Below are 17,824 nucleotides of genomic sequence, written 5' to 3'. Positions count from 1 at the left end.
ATTCCTTTCCCAGTTCCCTTTTTGGTCTAGAGCACAAGAGTATGGTTCAGTTCATATATAATGCCAAACTAAAGTTCATTAAGCAGTTTGAGGAGCTGTCTGAATTCAGTTAAACAAAGCCATAATTATAATCTAGCTCCACAGGCTGATTCACCATAAGGACTGGAGTAAACGAAAAAATCTGACAATGAAACTGCAAACAGAAAAGCAATTATAAACCAGCTACTTTGGGAAGCTCAGGACACTGTTTGGGTTCTAAGCTGTGGTTAGAGCAAGCTATGGTTTGGTGTAGAAAGTCACAAACTCTGCTTTTTTTTCTGTGTTTGTGCTGGACAGTGCGGAGGAAAGGGGCAGGGGACGCATATTATCATCACCTCTCCTCAACTCCTAAAAGTCCTCATCCATCTGTGAAGCTCCATGGTTATGGCATTACCAAATGGAGATACGACGGTAAAAATTAACTCTGGCATAATTTCCTGCCCATAAAAGCAACATGCTGCAATGTGACAGGCCAGGCCAGTGCCATCCAAAGGGATGACACCAAAGGAGAATGCCACAAGGGCAGCCACCTCCTTTTGGACATGTTTTGTTCCTTAAAGGAGATTGTTTTAACTTATATTTGTCCAACTGACTGGGATAGTCCCAGTCAAGTGGTAAATGGCAGGTGTGCTGGCTGCTGCACTCAACACTAAATGAGGAAGGGCTTAATCTCCCTAGGTGAAAAGGGAAGACATGGGGTGGGAATTAATGCCAGTGGTGCTGGTAGCAACTTTTCCCCATTTGGGTATTTGCTCTTTGTTGGTAGATCCAAGCAGGGCTCAGCAGAGGGCCACCCCCAAACCCCATCCAGTAAAGCAGACTGAAGGCTCAGATTGCCCTGTTACTGGGAATTTATTCAGTCCCCTTTGTTCCCAATTAAATCCTGCTGGGTGTTATGGAAAAAGAATCAATGCCAATATCTATCCAACTCTACAATTCTACGATTCTGTGAAGGTTTTAAAGCAGAGGGTGGATGGCTATCTGTAATATATTATCTAGCTGAGATTCCTTCATTACAGGGGGTTTGAACCCAAATTTAATTATTTCATTTTAAAAATGGTATCTGGTTCAAAACATTGACTCAGCTTACAGAAGACCACACAGATTTTATTCAATGATAATTTATACATTATAAGATTCATTATCTGTTATTTCCAGAGGGATATCTATGCTAGGTTTTTGTAGCACAACAAAGTCTTGTGGCATCTTAAAGACATAACCTTTTGTGGACTACACTTTACTCCATCAAATGCAAATACCAAAATAATAGAAAAGCTCCCACTCAATCAAGTTTAGCTTTACTGTAACAAAGCAATAATGAATATGTTTGCATTTACAAGGCTTACTTTATAATAGGTTTAGATGCTGTGAGGGGTCATTTTTATTTTATGTTTTGCTTTATAATATGCCTCCTATGACACTGGAGGATGCACCACTGAACATACCGAGACTTTTGAATACAAATTTGTAGGATGGCACTGTTAACATAAAAAAAAAAATGTTAAGTTGGGAATGGGTTCAGTAAAGGCAGAAAGTTGCTGTAAGCAGCCAAGAAAAGTAGTCTCTCAGCAGCAGCTGCCTGGACCACTTTGTCTAATGAAAAGCATGTGTCCTGCCCTGACCCAGCTTGAAGCTCAGGCGAAGCATACGGCTGCAGAGGCACTTACCAGTTAGTCTGAGTCACAGCAGGCAAAGCAAGGCAGGGTCACAACAGGTAAGGTAGGGGCTATCAGGACCTTGGACAGCACACTCCTGAAGGTGGTGGCTAGAGAATCCTCCCACAAGGAGAGCTGTTTCCTCAGCAATGTGAACAAAGGTCTGATCCTGCTGTCCTGCCCACGTCTGAGAGGGCAGGTTTCTGGGCACACAAGAGGGATCAGTGTGCCGAGTTCTTTGGGCCCAGTACACTATATATGTATTGCCCCTCCCAAAAGAGGATACAAATTTGCATATACTAATTTATAGGTAAATTAGCTCTCCCCATAGTGGGGAAGATGGTAACCAGGTTAGGAGACTACTCCATGTCTGGGTCTTTTTTCTATGATAAGTATAAGGCAGGGGTGGGAAATCTTTGAATTTTTTTTTAAGGGCCACTGACTCACAGAAAAAAACAAATAAGAGATTACATATAAAATGTCTGTCAGATTGTTAGATTTCCACCTGCTAAACAGGCATTCAAGGCAAAGAGCTCTGCTCTCTCCCAGAGCCACTCCTAAACCATGCCAAAAAACTCATGTTTCAGGAATTGTAAACAAATTATGTTATGCTAGATTTCTCATCAATTGATTTTAGGATGACAAAACTACATTTAGAGCAAGATCAGACATAGTATTTCTGATTTCAATATGATGATGTTGAAATAGATCTAAGATTTACAATAATCAAGGCTGAATACTATACACCTTCTTGGAAGGAGTGAGTGCATAGCTTGGGGGTACCTTCTGGATCCATTATGTTGCATGAGCCTTCAACTGGTGGCCCAGCTGCAGCCATATCTGGACAGGGGCAGCCTGACTTCTGTTGCCTGTGCACTGGTAACCCTAGTTTGGACTACTGCAGTGCATTGGCTGCCTTTAAAGGCAGTTCAAAATCTGCAGCTCATGCAAAATTTGGCAGCCAAGTTGTTGATGGGAGCTGATGGTATGAAAGGAGCAAGGCTGCAAATCCAGTTTTAAGCCACAGATAGATTCATAGGCATAAAGGCAATACATAAAAGTTTAAAAACATCAGGACAGGAAACTGGATCTGGAAGCACAGTGTCAATCAGTCCACTTGGTGTAGAATGAATGTAATGTGTCTCGACTCTCTACCACCAAAACACACCCAATTTTCGGCTGGTGAACCCTTTCCTGAACAGAGACAGTTTAGATACAGTAGCCTCCAGAGTGAATTATTTATTTTATTTTATTATTTACAGTACTTCTGCTATTTTTATATTGCTGAATCACCAAGCTGCATTATATGTAGGGCTGTCCTTACAGTTTATTCAGAATCTGCAGCTAGTGCAAAACACAGTGGTTAGGATGCTCAGTGGTACATTCTACTGTGCACATAACACACATGTGCTCAACTGAACTACCAGGCCAAGTTTAACGGGTTGTTGCTGATTTATATGGCAATGAATACTGAGTGTCTCCTTCTACATAATCGAACTCATTCATTTGGTGACCGTACGGCATTTAATGAAGAGACTGGTGCCACACTGTTTTTATTGTAATTATCAGTATATATATATATATATATATATATATATATAGTTTGAATTCTGTTAATGTTTAACTGTATGTTTTTTCTACATTACCATCTCTCCCCATATGAACCAACCTGGACCCTGTGATCAGCACCTGAACTCCTTCGTGTGCCATGAGAGGTTGGGAGGGTGACAACAAAAGAAAAGGTCTTTTCTGTTGTGGCCCCTGTGGGAGGCAAAAAATGATCTTCTCCCAGGCCCTTGGCTAATTAAAAAGTCTGGGAGGGAACAGTGTTTTTTGTTTGATACTATGTTATGTATTATTATTATTTTGTTTTTATATTGTAAATCACTCTGTATTAAGATGATGATGAGCCATTTTCCTTTCTTTCCAAGTGGTTTGAGCAGTAATGCTTCATGTGGTGAAAGCCACCATGGAGTCTTTTGTTCCAGTAAGTCTTTATATCTCTCCCATACTCTCATTAATGATTTCCTGATTATATGGTTGTAAAAGCTTCTATGAATCTTCCCTTTCCCGTACCATAAATATGCATGCCAACCAAATCTGTTGTCATGTCCTTCTAGTTCTAATGCCTCTTGCTTGTCCAATCTCATCCAGTCCCTGATCCATACCAAACAAGCAGATTCGTAATACAATTTAAGGTCTGGGAGGGCAAACCCGCCTCTATCTTTTACATCTGTAAGTATTTTATGTTTTATCCTAGGCCTCTTGCCCCCCCCAGATAAATCTTAAAATCTCTTTCTGCCATTTTTTAAAGCATTCATCTTTCAGGATGACTGGTATTGATTGAAAAAGAAATAGCATTTTTGGCAACACATTCATTTTAATCACTGATATTTTTCCTAACATTGAGAGATTCATTCTGCTCCATATTTCTAAATTTCTTTTTACCTCAAGCCAAATTTTTTCATAGTTATTTTTAAATAGGTTTATATTTCTTGATGTTAACCAAATCCCTAAATATTTAACCTTTTTATGGACTTCAATCTCAATGTTTTGTTCTAATTCGGTTCTTTCTTCTTCCTTCATGTTTTTAACTAATAATTTAGCTTTATTCCTATTTAGCTTAAATGATGTTTTTAGCAGTTTGTGTTTTTATCTGTAAGCTATCATGAGTCCCAATCAGGGGGAAAGTTGGGGTATAAATATATAGATACCAATATTTCATTCTACTATACTGCCCTTGACAAACAAAGCTTTTCAATAATAATATTAATCACGTTCCTAGCAGTTCTTTTTATCTGTAAGCTGTCTTGTGCTCATCCGGGGGGAAAGACAGGGTATAAATAAAATACATAATGATGGTAATACATTTTACATACATTGCCCTCGACAGAGAACAGCTGTGCTATACCAGCTGGAACCCTCAATGTATTTCCCTTCCATCTCACCCCTTTTTGTTTCCCTGCCTTGGGGGGGGGGGAACTAACCCGAAAACCCAGGATTCAAATAAGCAATCCCCGCCGAAATTTCAGGTTGGGGGAGGCAACCCCACAAACTCTCTCAGCCCAACTCAAGAGGGTTGTTCGGAGGGCTACCGAACAAAACCCAGCCCGCACCTTCGCTGCATAAAGGAAACAACTACAACACCACAGAAAAATCCCCCCCCCCCCGCATCCCGATGGACATCCACCACACAACCACGCTCGCAGGCAGGCGCCACACAAACAAGCAGCCAATGCGCTCTTCCCTCCCTCGGGTGAGGAAGCGGGCACGAAGAGGACGCGAGCGGCGCCTGCAACCGCCTCTCAGGCCCGCACCCACAGCACGTATGAACTCCCCACATACACACGCGGAGCGAGGGGAACTGACGGGCGAGGCGCGGGATCGCCCAGCCCAGCCCCAGGAGGCGGGCCTAGCGAGGCGGCCGGGCCTGGCCGGGCCTGTCACTCACCCTTGACGGCCCGCTCACAGGTACCGTGAGGCGTCGCCAGCGCAACCCGAGTCCCCTCCTTGCCGGACATGGCGCGGGCGGCGAGAGGAGCAACGGCGGCGGCTCCCTCAGCGTCTCTACCCGCCCCGGCCGCCCCCCGCCCCGGCTGCGGTTCTCTTTATCCGCCTCCCGCCGGGGCCCGGCCAGCGCGAGGGCGAGGGGCGGGCGGCGAGAGACTAGGGGCGGGCGGGAGCAGCCAGGGCCCAAAGCAACATGGCGGCGGACTAGCCGCTGAGGGAAAAAGAGCGCGCGAGCGCGAGTGACGAGGCGGCGGGTGCAGCCCGCCTCGGGACCGGCATGCACCGCGCCCGCAATCCCCCCCGCGCCCCGCCGCCCCCGCCACGAGGAGGCTTTAAGGGAGCGCTTCAGAAGTGCTCGGCTGAGGCGCCATAATTAAAGGCTCCTCATGCAAATAAATGAGGGTGCTTCCGAAATGCTTTTCTTTCCCCCTTTCTTTTTTTTTAAAGCGTCTATTGCTCTCAGTAGGAATATTAGTTTGTGGCATATTAACTGCCCCCCCCATAGCGGTATTGATATTGGACGGTTGCAAGGCGGCTCACAAAAGTGTAAAAAAAAGAAGCGTGTCGAAATTCCCCCAAGCAATAAAACAAGGGCGAGAGCCACAGTCCCAAGGGACCTCCCATAATAACTCTTATTTTCCACACAGACACGATTGCTTTTTAAATGGGATTGGACCCTCTCGGCTCAGTATCCTGTGGAGGGGAACTGCGGAGGCTTCCCTAAATCCAGCGCCAGCAATAATAATAAAAGAAAAAGTGAACGAAACTGCAATTACAACTTTATTTTTTTGCACAGGCAGAAGCTATAATAAAGTTCCCTTTAAAAGCCTTCAAGCGTCCGAAACATTTAGGAAGCTCACTTCCCCAGTGTCATCATGCTGCATAAATTATTTCATGTGACAATTCGTGGATTGTCCAAAGAAAAGGCTCTTTTGGTAGCTTCATATTAAATCACCATTAATATTAAATTACTCTGCCTAGAGGCTTTTATGCTGGACTTATAACTGGCAAACCCAGGCTTTTATAAAAACTAGAAGGTGGTCCTGGTTCAGACTATGGGATACAGGATGCTTATCCGAGAGGGCCTCCTCTGTCTAGAGAGAGGTTATTAAACTGGACAATAAACTGGTGGGCACCTTGGACTAGATCAAGACCATCCATATTAAGAAATTATTATTCTGCATCAGTTTCTACATCTAGGGGAATATATTCACCTTGTATATCTTTATGTGAACTCAGGATCGTAACAATGAGATTTTTATGAAACAACACTGATCTCTTTTTAGCTTGCTTAGACTTCCATGCTACACATATTTCTCCTTCCTAGCTTTTATTTGCTATTGACAAATAATTTTTAAGCAGCAGGTGTGACCCTTGAGGGAATGTTTTACCTGTGTAGTGTTATAAGTCGAAGCTCCTGGACCAGTTTGCTAGAGAGAACATAGGGTTGCCATATTTCAAAATGTGAAAATCCAGGCCAAAAAGCTTTTTGCCCACCACAAGCCAGAAAGCTGAGAACAATCTGCATGGCTGAGCTTCGTAGTTCAGACATCATCTGAAGCTAAACTGAAGCATGTCTAATTGAATTGCCATTTTAAGCCTACCTGAACAAAGCTACTGTATCTGTTATTCTGCAACATAAACTGAGTAAAGGTTCTTTTTACTTTTTTACAATGTTGCTTGTGTGATTATTGTTTTAAGGGGGAGAAGTGGGGGGGATATCAGGAGAATCCAGTCTGCCTTAAAGCATTCTGCATTACTTAAACTGAAAGGCTAAAACTACCCTATTTAAGCTTCTTTATAAGCTGCAAAAGGATGTACTCTGCTGAACTCACAAATGTGAGGAAGCATAACATTTAATAAATATATAGTCTCCTAACATCTATACACATCGCTACACCCGACACAGGACATGCTGAATCCTTAACCCAAGCCACATTTTCAAACACCCCTTAACGCACCTTTCTCTTCACACACATACTTCTCTCTCCACTCCCATTTATTTAAAATTATAGCCCACCTATCTTAATAGTGCCTGTAGCAACATCCCTGACCGTAGGCCAAGCTGATTGCAACAAAATACTTACAATATGTAGGAATTCAAACGTGATCAAATTTGCATTTATTTTCCAGCTAACACTAGCACCTTCTTCATTAGCCTGGGTTCCAGCCAAGCGATAAGGGCATATAGATCACCACCTTGTAACCTAATTTGTGTGTTGTCTTTTGTTACCTTATTCTACCACCTTAAAAGTATTAAAATGTAAGAAAACCAGTGTCTTCACAAATCCTCATCTACAAAGCAAAAAATAAAATCAAAAGTGAAATAGCAGCCTGTGTTTCACCTTATACTCAATGTACTTACTTTTCACCAGAATCGGGGCAGCATCAGAAGTCAGTGTTCACAATGATGCTCGCACCTCTCTGATAGGAGCCTTTGGCCTTGATTTGCAGCCCAGTAAGACTGTTTTTGGCACAGCTGTGCTCTATTCAGCTTTGTAACAAGGCAATTCACTCCAGCTGATTGCTCCTGCATCACCACTAGCAGGTGACATGAGAGCTTTTAAAAGGTTGCTCTGAGCGTGGTTGTTACTAGAGACATCATATGACAGTGCTACAGAGGAATACTGAAAATTGAATGGGCAACCATATCACATTTAGGTCAGGTGTAAAAATATTATCTGCAGCTCAGTGCTCAGACTGCATGCAGCCCCCCCCCCCGAAACCACAGCATCATGTTAAATGAGCTGTACATTTAGTAAGTTGCACTGCAAAAAAAAGGGGGGGGGAGTATAATTTACAAGCAGGATGACAATTTGGCATATGTATTTAGAAGGAACACTAGGCAGCAGTCTAGGTTTTATATGGAGGTCAAGAACTTAACAATCCACTTTTCAGTCTAATAGTTTCTGTGTGGGAGCAAACAATGGTGTTCATTGTAACACTGGCAAGTCTTTGACAATATTCCCTAAAAGGATAATGTAACAATGTGCCATGCTCTTGCAGGACTCAAGCAATGAGACAAAGAAGAACAATTCACAAAGCTCAGATTTTTCACACACCAACACTCCTGGCACAGCTAGCTCCTAAGTTCAAAATACCTAATTTTTAAAAAGCAATTAATTACTCATTCAACACACCTACCTCTTAGCAGGAGCTACAGGCAATGTAAAAAAATCCCAAAAGGAACGGAGATCATATGGAAGTCAGTAGCCAGCCCAGCCCCTTTAACAGGCAGAGAGCAGTTTTTCTTCAAATAAAGTCTCAGACTAACTCTGACAGGCAGCAGATGGTATGGAGATTCCTTACCTGTTAACAAATTGTTTTATCTTTTAATTTTTATCTTTAATTACTTCCCCCCTATCCTCCAAAGAGCTCAGGTCAGCATACATGTGCCTTACCTTTCAATTTAATATTCACAACGACCCTATGAGGTAGGGTATGAGATCGATTGGCCAAAAGTTGCCTGGCAAGCTTGATGACTGAGCTGGGATTTGAACTTCTTGGCCTTCATCCAACCACACTGGTGAACTTCTACATATGTTTATAGAATAACCACACTAGTATAGGGTGTTAGGGGAGAGGTAGTATCTCTGTTGGGGGACATATTGTGCTGCTTCTGGGGTAATTTGTCCACCTTTGGTCCATACCCTGCACTCAGCTTTCACCCGTGGCTACTAGAAGTTGCCAGCATGTAACAGCAGCCACACCCTGGAAATGGCTTTGATTGGCTGGCTAAACCAGGTGAGGGTAGCTGATGGGTCTCAAATCCTTGGTGAGTTAGGAACACCTTCGGGAGAAGAAAAGGCTAAGAAGTAAATCCTACGCAAATCTGGAGTCCCTACGGTGGCTGGATGGTGCCTTGGTACGCCCCCTTCTAGCAACTGCTGCAGCCAAGCTGGTGTCAAACGTATAGCTCTGCTTCTCTTTGGACCACATCAGTGAGGGTGAGAGGGGAGGGGGAGTCCTGTCATCTGGGCAGTCAAAAACCTCCAAACACACTGCCCAGGCTTGCGCCCTGAGGTTACTTCGGTGCTGCTAATGTAGCCGTTTGTCTTCACCTCTGGAGGCACACTCCCTTGTCTCTCCAGATAGATGGATGCCAAAAACATAGCAGCACGGTACTCTTACACCTCTGCCTATAGAGTGGGAAGTCCTACCTGTTTCCAGAGGTTTGCTCCAAATACAGGATCATGAGCGAACCTGTATCAGATGCCAGGGGATAGTTTCCATAATATGCAGCTCATGTGCAAAGCAAAAGTAAGAGCTAATGAATGTGCAAGAACTGTAGAATACCAGTTTGTTAGGTTTTTTAAATCGCCTGGTTGAAAGACAAAAAGAGCAATTCATACACCACCCAATAAATATAACTATTTCATAAATTTATTTGAAAAATACTTACAAAGGCAAGTATGTTTGACCCTAAAATAGTTAAAGTGATTCTGTGTTTACAATGTTATAATTAAGTGTGCAGCCTTAACAGTCTTTGCTTTCTGAAGCACTGTTAGTCTGCTTTGAGGAAGTGGGAGAAGGCCTGATTTACACATGAGCTATGCCTTCTTTCCAGCTCCGCACTAGCACCTACTGCAGTCATCTGTGCCTAACATCTCAACACAAAGAAGGATACATTTGCCTCATTAACCCATAAGCACTGCCAAATCTCTAACTTCAGAGAACATGGGAAGTTTATCAGGCCCCACCTAACGGAGAAGAAGAACTCAAAATTGAATAATGGGTTGGCATATGGGATTAGTAGCGATGCTTTTCATGACTTAAGTCCTTTTAAACACAGCCTGTTGTCAACAACCGATTTCATTCGCAGCTCTTGCTCTTCTTCCAATTGCTAGTGGGCCTGAAACCATTTTCTGCGGAGAGAGGCTGAGAATGGAGTCTCCAAATAGTTCTCCATGGACAGCGGTTCGGCAGTACAGAAACACAGTGCAATTAGCTTCCACTTATCGTATAGCTACTTTTAAAGACAAGACTGGCACAGACACGGACTGAAAAAAATTTTGCTGTCTTATCAACTATAGCTCAGACAACCTGTTTCATAAGGGGGCAATCCCTTCTGAAGTTAAAGAGACCTCACCAGTTGCTGTTGTGCATGGAAGCAGCAGCTGCACGGGCCAGCATCCTACGGTGAGCTTCAGAAGCAGATGAATAAGTTCCATCTATCATGTGCACTGGCAACACTCTCCTTGCTCCAGGCTGAGAGGTATAGCTATTCTGCCGCCAGTCTTCATCCGGGGGCATATCTACCCTTCTGGGACCTGGAGCCTTGGCCTGTGTGGGTGGCACTGGACAACCTTGAAAGCCACCTGTGTCTCTTGAAGCCCGCTGAGGTATGCTTAAGGTACTGTAACTCGTGCCAAGCGGCGACCTACAGTCAGCGGCACAAGCATCCCGTTTTCCTTGCTGCAGTGGCTGCTGGAGTAAATGTTTTTGTGATCCCTTGCTTGTTGGAGCAGCGTATCCCCAGTGTACTGTTTGTCTATCTGGCAGTGTTGCTGTTTGTCTGGCAGTGTGACTCATCTGCAGCCAGTGGCCAGCGGGGCCAGATGCTTCTTTGCTTCCTAAATGTTGATTAAGAAGAGGTCTCTGCCCAAGTTGAGAAGGCAGGCCCTGCTGTTTGTACGTGAGGCTCCCATAGTTCAGTGCCACAGCTGGGTTGTCTTCACCTTGGAAAGTTTCACCCCTGTCAGGCACAACCAAAATTTTTTGGATGTTCTTCTGATTTCCTGAGAAAAGGAAAAATGTAAAATTATTTGCCCCGAGCAGATGTTTTTTGTTTGTTTTTTAAGTAATGATATATCAACAATGTACCTCGGAAGCTAATAACAAAGGAATTTGAGTGCTTTAAAACAAAACACTAGTAAAATTCATAAATAGCTGCTATTCATTCCTTGGGGACAATACTGAACTATAGGCAAAACCTGACTATGGCCCCCTCACACAGGGTCACTAGGGTGATTACGACAGATATGAAATAACATACATCCTCCTTCTCCTAAAGGTGACTCCAGGGTTAGAAGGAAGAGGCAATAGGTTCAGGTTTGGGGAAAGAAAACAACAACACAGTACTGCCCCTCGCTTTCCAAGAGTAAAGGCTTCAATGGTCGGTAGGATGGTAGGGTGTTGAAAGATTGAGGGAAATGACTGGTATTCTTCATCCCATACCTCCACCAAATTTGATAAGCCTATACCTAGTATGTAAAAACAACAACGCAAACAAACAATGCCAACTCTTCTCACACCCTTTTCTTTGTGGGGGGATAGAGTCATACGACAGATATACCGCCATGACAGGATGAAGAAATACTGCTACTTAACATAGGCTAAAGATGAACCGTTTATTTTAGATGCCCACTCGCTACAGTATGGATTGAGCAGTGCGGTGTGTTAAGACAACGTACTGTGGAAAGGTCATGCATCATTCCAGGCAGCTGGAGGGATCAAAAGCATCACTATTGCAGAAGAGCCCAGCCCAGAGCCTTGTGCTACAGCTGATGAAAGAGCGGCGTACTTACTCTCCCATGACACAGGAGGAGGAGGAGGAAGAGCCCAGTGATTACCTGATGGCCTATGTGTCTTGCCCACCATGCTAGGCACTGGTGCATCATGGGAGAGGTGCTGCAGTTGGGTTGAATAGTGCTGGGGATCAAAGGGTAACACAGGAGGAGAATCGTGAGGGAAAGTGAGGGAAGTGGTGCTGGAGGAACGGTGTCTGGCTTCCACTGGCATTTTCCTCTCATTGGACACTTCCTTTTGACAAAAGGGAAATAGAATTGAAAATAATGATTAAACACAGAACTGGGGAAAAACCAGGCAAGTAAAGAACTGGGATAACAGGTGGGGAGAGTGCAGGGACAACTGAGTGATATGGTCACTCCAAAAAGGGCATGCAACTGCTTGTGAAGAGAAATAGAAATGTTATAGGTGTGGCCATCACAGTTCTCAGAACTTGTAAAAGAATTGCCAAGATTTATTTATTTATTTAAAAACTTGTTTATTGTATAGTTATTTTATTATTATTACTATTGCAAAACTAGCGCAACGTAATTTGAAGACACATACATGAACAAAATTACTAAGATCAACTGTTAAAATAAATAAAGAACCACGGTCTTCATCAAAAACAACACGTCAACATTGTAAATTAAGTGGATTAGAGACAGAGCATAAATAAAGATGCCCATGGTCAAGGATGGAAGCTGTGCTCCAGCAACATCTAAAGGGCACAATACTGGCTGTCCTTGGACATATTTCTTAACATCCCCAGCATGTTAAGTATGTGGACAGCACAAACTATCCTCAAAGTAAGCTGAGGGTGGGGATAACATGAAGCATTAACAGGGACATTCAGTTTTTTGGGGTTTTTTCCAGGTTGCGATGCATCAAGATCTCTGGCATATGCAATGCATAGATACCAGGTAAGCAAGGCCAGGTTTAGTTCTATTCATAATCTGAATTTGGTGTGTCTGCTTTTCAGCAATCCCACACTGTGCAAAACCATTGAAGAGCAGCGAGAGGATGGAAGGAATTCTGCATTGTAATCAACTCTCATTTTGAAGCCAGCAGTCAGTAAGAAAAAAAGGGCAGGTCGTGACTTGGAGATATCACGCCCCACTTTTTAAATATCCAACTCCCATTTTTAAACGTTGGGGGGGGGGAAGTATTCAAATGAATACATATTATCTTTAAAATGACCAATGATACACCAAGATTAGAATCATAAGATTTCAGACATAAAATAGTTCTCATTTGCTAACCCGTACATGCTAATTTTACCATAGCCCCTACAACATTTTTTTTCCTGATATCGCAGACCTGTGAAGCAGTCAAATGAAACAGTTAAACTGCAAGGAGACATGTCCATTTACACAAATCCAAGCAATTTCACAAAGTCAGGAAAATCATAATGAAGTTGGGCAAGATAAATCCCAGCTCATGTGTCTAATAATAATAGCAAATTACAGGAATGGCTTTTATCAATGAAAACTGATCGCTGTAAAGCACTCTACATGAAGCTGCCCTTGAAGATAGTCTGTAAATTTCTGCTAGTGAAGAGCTATGCTGCTCGGTTCTTAAACAGAAATTTTGTAAGCAGTTCTCAGTTGAGGTACCCTCATGACCACTGAAGTTTCCCTTCCAACTCATAACCTATCTGTAACCTGCCTTCATCCCAATCTCAGGTGCAACAAACACCTGAGTGTTAACATATCTTGGAGGATAGATAGCAGCTAACAGATTGAGGTTGAATCCTGACAAGACAGAAGTACTGTTCTTGGGGGACAGGGGTCGGGTGGGTGTGGAGGACTCCCTGGTCCTGAATGGGGCAACTGTGCCCCTGAAGGACTAGGTCCACAGCCTGGGAGTCATTTTGGACTCACAGCTGTCCATGGAGGCACAGGTCAATTCTGTGTCCAGGGAAGCTGTCTACCAGCTCTATCTGGCATGCAGGCTGAGACCCTACTTGCCTGTGGACTGTCTCGTCAGAGTGGTGCATGCTCTAGTTATCTCCTGCTTGGACTACTGCAATGTGCTCTACATGGGGCTACCTTTGAAAGCAACTTGGAAACTGCAATTAATCCAGAATGCGGCAGCCAGACTGGTGACTGGGAGTGGCCGCCGAGACCATATAACATCGGTCCTGAGAGACCTACATTGGCTCCCAGTACATTTTCGAGCACAATTCAAAGTGTTGGTGCTGACTTTTAAAGCCTCAGTCCTGTATACCTGAAGGAGCGTCTCCACCCCCACCGTTCAGCCCGGATACTGAGGTCCAGTGCTGAGGGTCTTTGGCGGTTCCCTCACTGCGAGAAGTGAGGTTACAGGGAACCAGGCAAAGGGCCTTTGCGGTAGTGGTACCTGCCCTGTGGAACGCCAAGGAAATAAGCAACTATCTTACTTTTAAAAGACACCCGAAGGCAGCCCTGTTTAGGGAAGTTTTTAATGTTTAATGCTGTCTTGTGTTTTTAATATTCGGTTGGGAGGCGCCCAGAGTGGCTGGGGAAACCCAGATAGGCGGGGTATAAATAATAAATTATTCTTCTTCTTCCCCCCATGTCTATACTTTCCAGGGTTTCCTGAAGGTTTCAGAAACCAAGGATCTACTTGTGGGCTCAGTGAATTTGCTCACTGCTGCCTGTTGCTCAGCTCCACAGTTCCCCTCGATATCAGACACATACCATTCCCATCAACCCACATGTTCATAGATGAGAAAGTCAAGGTACAGACAAACAGATTGGTTATTTCACCAACCAATGGGTGACTATGACCAGAAATGCTTGAAGAATCACCTTTTTGTTGCCGATTTCTTTAAAAAAAAACCTGCAAAATTTTATTGAAATGCCAGATATATACAGCATTGGGAAATAAGTATAAGAAAAATGCTTCATATACTAGTAACTTAATAAAACAGAGTTTCTGTACGCCAACATTACTTGGCAAACATTGTATACACCAATAGCAAACTCAGTTTTCAGAATGCCAACCCTTAGGTAGTAAAAACAGTACCATTCACAAACAGAAGGAAGTTATTAGTAACCTTGAGGAACATCAAGGTTTGAAGAAATATTAAATAAAGCTTGTGGATAAAAACCCTTAAGGGGAAGCAAAACCCCTAAACAGTCCAATGAGGTTCGAGCTTATTGAGTGGACAAGGAATGCTGGGGCAGGAATGGAAAAGGAGGAGGTGGAAATGGAATGGAATTATCTTGACAGAAGACATGACCAACACGGAACAGGAGCACTCTGAACTGCAACATTTTGTTGCAAGTCCCACTTGTCACTGTCTAACAGTGTAAAGAAGTTGAGACCAACCAAATAAGTCTTTCCAGAAGGTTGTCTGCATCATTCCAGGGCAAAGAGCATCAGCACCAACATAAGCAATAAAAGGATACCCCCCCCCCAATAGTGACTGGTTTCATTAATCCTTTAGACAAACTGATTTTATGTGCAAGATTTTCAGTGGGTGCTGGGTTCAATACTGGCAGCATGGATGGAGTGTATATGCTCTAAGCAGTCATAGTCCCAAGCCTGCATGTGATTATTATACCTGAAGCAATTGTCCTACTGGAGAACAGGACAAGGGGAGATAAGAATGAGGTGAATAATGCCTGGTTGAGCTAGCAGGAGAGTGATTCAGTTATAGAGAATGAATCCAAAATTGTTTCATTGATGTTTCATTGATCTCACCTTCTGAGCCAAGGACATGAATATCAGAAGAGCACAACAACATTTGCTGGAGTTTGTCCTAATATCTGCTGAAGTAACAATTCAGGGCAAGACCAAATGCATTCATACTTAACATGCAATCAACAGCTTTAGTTACAAAGCAGCAGTGGCAGATCCAACTTTTAAAAGGAGAAGGCAGGAAATGGGAGCAGCCTTTTCTCTCCCTTTGCTCTCTTTTACTCCCTCAAATTCTACTGCTTTAAGCCTGATATTGCAACTGGGCTGGGGAGTAGGGGCGAAAGTCTTAAAGCATCAAAACACAGGGACATAAGATGTCCCACTCCTTTTAATACTAAAAGGTAACCCGCCACAAGCAGTTTATTGCAAAACTAGCGGGCAGTTGTTAATAAATAGACATGTGCCTGGTTTGTCTCCCAAAGCAGAGAGTTGTGGCAATCTGGACAGGAGCAAAGACTGAAGATATTAAACCAAATATTGTGTGTGTGTGTGTGTGTGTGTGTGTGTGTGTGTTCAGCACTGCTGGAGAAGTTCAGCCTGGGTCTCTGTTCTCTTCCTCTTTGCTATCAATCTTTATAAGCCCCTCTCTTCTCAGGTGGCAAGCAACAGCAACAATTTCATATTCAAGAAGAGTAAAAGAATTGACAATAAAAGTATAATACAGCATAAAACCAAATACACCTTAAAGCTAAAATAGATTAAAAGGATCTGGGGAAATAAAAAGGATCAAGGAAAATGTCAGGTTTGTGTGTGTGTGTGTGTGTGTGTGTGTGTGTGTGTGTAAATAAAAATATATAGGGAAGGCATTGCACAGCTAAGGTGCCACCACACAATAAATCCTGTCTCTCATAGCTGCCTGCCACACCTTATTTGGCAACAGCAGCACCCTGAGAATGGCCTCTGAAGATGTCTGTGCCTGGGCAGGTAAAGGTAGGAGGAGGGAGTCCATTAGGAACCCTGGTCCCAAGCCATGGTGAAGGACCTTAAAAGATCAAAAACCACCACTCTGAATTCAGCTCAGAAACAAAACTGAGAGCCAGTGAATATGCTGAAGCCTATGTGCTCATTTCACCCAGGCCCACTTAGTACACTCATGGCCATATTCTGAACTAAGTGAAGTTTGTAGACTGTCTTCAGAGGCAGCCCCAGGCATTGCAGAGGCATTGCAGTAATCCAAATGGGAAGTCACCAGCACGTGAATACTGAAGCAGGATTATTCCTGTCCAGGAAGGGCTGCAACTGGTGCTGGAAGTTGGTGAACGGCACTGCTTCTTCTTCTTCCTTCCTTCCCCTTTCCCATAGGATCTCCTGGTGGAAAAGAGTCAGCAGCAGCTTTCTTTTCTCCCCGCTTGTTTAGAACCTGAGGTCAGTACCAATGTGGAAAAGTTGCTATGGCACTGGGATCAGGCGAAAGCATGGGGTGGGGGAGAGCAGGTTTGTGATGAGGGAGAAGGTGGAGCCTGAGGCATCCAAAGCTGAAAGGGTGTGCTCCCACAGAATGGCATCGAAAGGAAAAAATACATTGCGGCATGCTGTTTTTGACTGCTAGCTAGTGCCATCATGTGCACTGCACTGAGGCAGAACAGTCACATCTGAGGGGTTCAGGGGTTTGCCACGATCCTTCCAACACTTACTTAAAGAAGGTCATTGCACCCAAAGCACATGATTGTTGGGGAAAGTACACTGAGGGAGGGAGAACAAAAATGCAAATTGAGAATGAGGAAGACTAAAAAAGATGGCTAAAGGAAGAAAAGGTATAGCGGGCTCACTGTGGAAGAAAGCCACAGAGAAAACTATTGGTGTTGATGCTGTCAAGAGAATGGTGCAGGAGGGCTCTTGCTCCACCTATTTGGGCATGTAACTTCCTCTTGGGAGAAGTGGACTGCACGCTTTACCATAAAGCACGAATGCTGCAGCAAGCAAAGGCTTTAGCAGCTCAGCCAGCTGCTTGTGGCTGGAAAGCCAGACAGGATGTTTGTGACTGTTGCCATGGGAACAAAGGGGCAGTCCATTCTGTACTGAGCACCGGATGTTAGCTCTGTGTGTGTGTGTCATATGACCCGTACTGGATGTACTTGGGAGGAGTTTTCTCTTGCTGTTGTTGAGTGCAGACATGTTTCTCTGTACTGATGTAAGAGGCAGAAATAAATGATGTAAATAGTTTTCTGTCTGCTTCTTTCCCCTCCCTGGGGACACCAAAGGGGAGAGAGGAAGAACGGTGTGTTCCTCTCATACATCTGAGAAGAATCGCCGGACCTCGCCTGCTTATCAGCAGAGGTTGGGAGACGCGGGGAGGTCGACAGGAATATCTGCCGGTGCCTACGTTGTGGCACATTCCTCTGACCCAGGCAGAATTCCAACAGTGGTAGCAGAGGATGGTTGCGATTCATCGGACATCTGCATGAGAGGCTGGTGGATTGTCCTCC

At 43.8% G+C, this 17,824-nt stretch overlaps 2 protein-coding genes across 11 annotated transcripts in view; both read right to left on the bottom strand.

The window, feature by feature from the left end:
- Positions 1-7,700, bottom strand: part of PPP3CB (protein phosphatase 3 catalytic subunit beta) — a 39,665-nt gene extending 31,965 nt beyond the window's left edge. For 2 of the 7 annotated variants that reach the window (XM_081006528.1, XM_081006527.1), the window contains exon 1: positions 5,146-5,415. In XM_081006528.1, coding sequence (XP_080862654.1) covers positions 5,146-5,215 — 70 coding nt within the window. In that variant the 5' untranslated portion in view covers positions 5,216-5,415. Of the gene's footprint in view, positions 1-4,916; positions 4,937-5,145; positions 5,417-7,569 lie in introns of those variants that run through there. The other 5 variants (XM_081006530.1, XM_081006526.1, XM_081006529.1 and 2 more) reach the window with 5 other exon arrangements.
- A 1,865-nt stretch (positions 7,701-9,565) lies between these two features.
- The window catches only part of USP54 (ubiquitin specific peptidase 54), a 101,992-nt gene continuing 93,733 nt past the window's right edge, over positions 9,566-17,824 (bottom strand). For all 4 annotated transcript variants that reach the window (XM_081006490.1, XM_081006493.1, XM_081006491.1 and 1 more), the window contains exons 22-23: positions 11,777-11,966; positions 9,566-10,942 (exon numbers count right to left, since the gene is read on the bottom strand). In XM_081006490.1, coding sequence (XP_080862616.1) covers positions 10,290-10,942; positions 11,777-11,966 — 843 coding nt within the window. In that variant the 3' untranslated portion in view covers positions 9,566-10,289. The remainder of the gene's footprint in view (positions 10,943-11,776; positions 11,967-17,824) is intronic.

The sequence above is a fragment of the Podarcis pityusensis genome (assembly GCF_964106645.2).
Source record: "Podarcis pityusensis genome assembly, chromosome: 5".
NCBI lineage: Eukaryota > Metazoa > Chordata > Lepidosauria > Squamata > Lacertidae > Podarcis > Podarcis pityusensis.
The sequence above is the reverse complement of the archived record's forward strand: the minus strand, read 5'-3'. Positions and strand labels throughout refer to the sequence as shown.